This window comes from Mugil cephalus, chromosome 1 (genome assembly GCF_022458985.1).
Source record: "Mugil cephalus isolate CIBA_MC_2020 chromosome 1, CIBA_Mcephalus_1.1, whole genome shotgun sequence".
Lineage (NCBI taxonomy): Eukaryota > Metazoa > Chordata > Actinopteri > Mugiliformes > Mugilidae > Mugil > Mugil cephalus.
Window position 1 is genome coordinate 29,728,008 of NC_061770.1, and position 3,455 is coordinate 29,731,462.

Genomic DNA, 3,455 nt, shown 5'->3' on the forward strand with positions numbered 1-3,455 from the left:
AGTTTTCATCCCAGGTGTGGAACCATGGACCAGCTGTTTACCCTCATTAGGGTGCTTGAGGGGAAATGGGAATTTGCCCAACCAGTCCATATGTGTTTTGTGGATTTGAAGAAGGCCTACCACCGTGTCCCCAGGGGCATCCTGTTGAGGGTGCTCTGGGAGTATGGGGTGGATGGCCCCTTGCTAAGGGCCATTCAGTTCCTGTACCAAAGGAGCGCAAGTTTAGTTTGGGTAGCCGGCTGTAAGTCGGACTTGTCCCCAGTGAGGGTTGGACTCCACCAGGGCTGCCCTTTGTCACGGGTTCTTTTATGGACACAATTTCTAGGTGCAGCTGGGTGGTGGAGGTTGTCGAGTTTGGTGATCAGAGGATCTCGGCTCTGCTTTTTACCGATGATGTGGTCCTCTTAGCTTCATCAAACTGCTACCTCCAGCTCTTGCTGGGGTGGTTCGCAGCCGAGTATGAAGCAGCTGGGATGAAGATCAGCACCTCCAAGGCCATGGTTCTCAGTCGGAAAAGGGTGGATTGCTCACTCCGGGTCGGGGAGGAAGTCCTGCCTCGAGTGGAGGAGTTCAAGTACCTCAGGATCTTTTTCACGAGTGAGGGTAGAATGGAGCAGGAGATCGACAGACGGATCGGAGCGGCATCTGCAGTGTTGCGAGTGCTTAACCAGTCCGTTGTGGTGAAGAGAGAGTTAAGCAGAAAGGCGAAGCTCTCAATTTACCGGGCGATCTATGTTCCAACCCTCACCTATGGCCATCAGCTTTGGGTGATGACCGAAAGAACAAGATCGCAGATACAAGCAGCTGAAATGAGTTTCCTCCGTAGGGTGTCTGGGCTCAGCCTCAGAAATAAGGTAAGGAGCACGGACATTCGGGAGGAGCTCAGAGTAGAACCACTGCTCCTCCAGGTCGAGAGGAGTCAGTTGAGGTGTTTCGGGCATCTGGTGAGGATGCCCCCCGGATGCCCCCCTTTTAAGGTGTTCCGGGCATGTCCCACCGGTAGGAGGCCTCGGTCTCACCTCCCAGGCCTGAGAGACGAGACGAGACGAGGCGAGACCAAAACTTTGTGCTGTTTTTGAGCTGGAGCTTCTACAATTATACAGTCTGACAGGCCTACCGAAGGCCTGCGCATGGGTGTTGTGGGCACCTCCCACAGTGCGTCTACACCTTGAACTTGGGACAGGAGAATGTTCTTCAGCTGTGGAAGACATCCTGCATTGTTCAGTCCCAAAGAAGTGTGTCCGTGCATAGGTTTCAAACCGAATGGAGGGTGAGATGGCGTCAACTTTTATTTTAGCATGGTTCGGTCCAATCAGAAACAAGAAGTGTTGTTCCTATTCTTTCCATAATCTTGTGTTTTGTTCAATCTTGTTGTGTTTTGACCTTCAGGGCCACTGTACCTCAGTTAACAGAAACATTCCTTCACTCTTTATTGTTGTGCATGAATACTTACATGCAGAGTCGGTATCCACGCTGACTGGGTGATCTAGTTCAAAGAACAAGCATGTTAAGAGAATTTTTACATTTAATAAAATATCCTTCAAACTATCCTGCTATTTAGTCCTGGGTCTCAGTGTTGTTCTGTCAACTTTTCTGACTAAAACAGTGGATTACAAATTACAGATAGCATTTACTTTCATTTACCCCTTTCACTCGCTATACAAACTGTATATGCATTTCCCCATTAGAGCAATTTCACAAAAATTACATAGCGATAATTGCCCTATGTGCTTCCATTAACTAACGTTTAACAGCACATCTAATTTCTTTGATTGAACAAAGTGAACAAAAATCTCTGCCCTTCAGAGATCAGTCTTCATGGAGAAAACCAAAACTTTGTGCTGTTTTTGAGCTGGAGCTTCTGCAGTGATACAGTCTGACAGGCCTACTGAAGGCCTGTGCATGGGAGTTGTGGGCACCTCCCACAGTGCATCTACAACCTGAACTTGGGACAGGAGAATGTTCTTCAGCTGTGAAAGACATCCTGCAGCATTTCAGTCCCAAAGAAGTGTGTCCATGCACAGGTTTTAAACCGAATGGAGGGCGACATAGCGTCAATTTAAATTTTAGCACAGGTTCAGTCCAATCAGAAACAAGAAGTGTTGTTCCTACTCTTTCCGTAATCTTGTTGTGTTTTTGTTCAATCATGCTGTGTTTTGACTTTCAGGGCCACTGTATCTCAGTTAACAGAAACATTCCTTCACCCTTTATTGTTGTGCATGAATACTTACATGCAGAGTCGCTATCCAGGTACTCTTGATTGTCTGCCATTCCTATCAAGGCGAAAGCAATGACAATGACAATGATGATGCCAGAGAAGATGCCGATGTCAAGGACAATCTGACGTACACCTGCAAAAAGAAAACAAAAATTAAAGAGGGAGGTGGTTGAACTTGCCTCCACTGAAGTCTGATCACTCTCAGCCAGTATCACACTGAAAGTATAACCGTTCTTAGGAGTCAAACGCAACAACGTGCTGCGTGTTGCTCTTTACATTTCAGTCACGGATGGTTGCATAAGATCCTTGAAACATTAAAACACACATGTAGAATACACAAACATACATAAGTGTAAGTTCAGTTTCTGTCAGCTCGTCACCACGTATTCCTACCTGAATCCTCCTGCTGCTTCAGAGTCCCGTCTCTATCCACTGGTGCTGTTGGAATATTGAAAGAAATGCATGAAAGGTAGATTACAGAACTCTATCTACAGTAAATTGGGCATTTGTAAGTTTACTATGTGTAGCCAAGTGGATAGGGGTTATTGTGTTTTTTGTGTTAGCTGTGCCTTAATAGAATATGTACTGTCATTTTACGGCCAGCTAGGTCAAGAATCCCGTAAGAACCAGTAAATGACATGAGACTTGAAAACAAGCGCAAAAGACTGTCGTCCTCCTCGCTCAAGCAATGGAGCACATGTGTATGTCTCGTCTGTGACACAGAGAAAGTACGTGATCGAGTGAAAGTGTGAGAACGTACCGGTAGCTGACTGACAGATGTTTGTGACGGAAGACTTGTGTTTATTTCTCGTCGGTCGATGGTTTGTGTACATTGACTCCAGTGTGTTGGGAGCCGCCCTAGATGACCGCGGGTCAGCGTAAGTGGCATACAATGTACCGACATCTTAGTCATTGTTATATTTTCGGTGTTAAATGTTTATGAAACTGTGTATTGTTACCCATGAAAAGGGGAGAGAGAGAGCAGTGTGCGTGTGAGCTGCATCCAGGTGTGGGGTGAGTTGAATGAAGATCATGGTAAAAACATAGTTTGCACTATGATATTTAAATATGTATATTAAAGTTAATTCATGCTGTTTATTCATGAATTCATGAAGTTTGCTTAGTTAAAGCCTGGTGTGCATTGTAAAATGTGTCTGTTAAAATGAGAGGAGTGGCTTAGAAATGTACTAATGGTAATAAATATATTTTTATTTTCTGTTTATCTAGAGAATAAGGC

General features: G+C 45.2%; 1 protein-coding gene across 1 annotated transcript; it reads left to right on the forward strand.

Annotated features, from left to right (window-relative positions):
* Nucleotides 1-305: 305 nt before the first annotated feature.
* LOC125023726 lies at nt 306-1,172 on the forward strand. Its single transcript, XM_047611208.1, has 2 exons — nt 306-854; nt 1,104-1,172. Exons 1-2 carry the CDS (start codon nt 309-311, stop codon nt 1,170-1,172), a joined length of 615 nt encoding a protein of 204 aa, XP_047467164.1. The 5' UTR covers nt 306-308.
* Nucleotides 1,173-3,455: the final 2,283 nt, after the last annotated feature.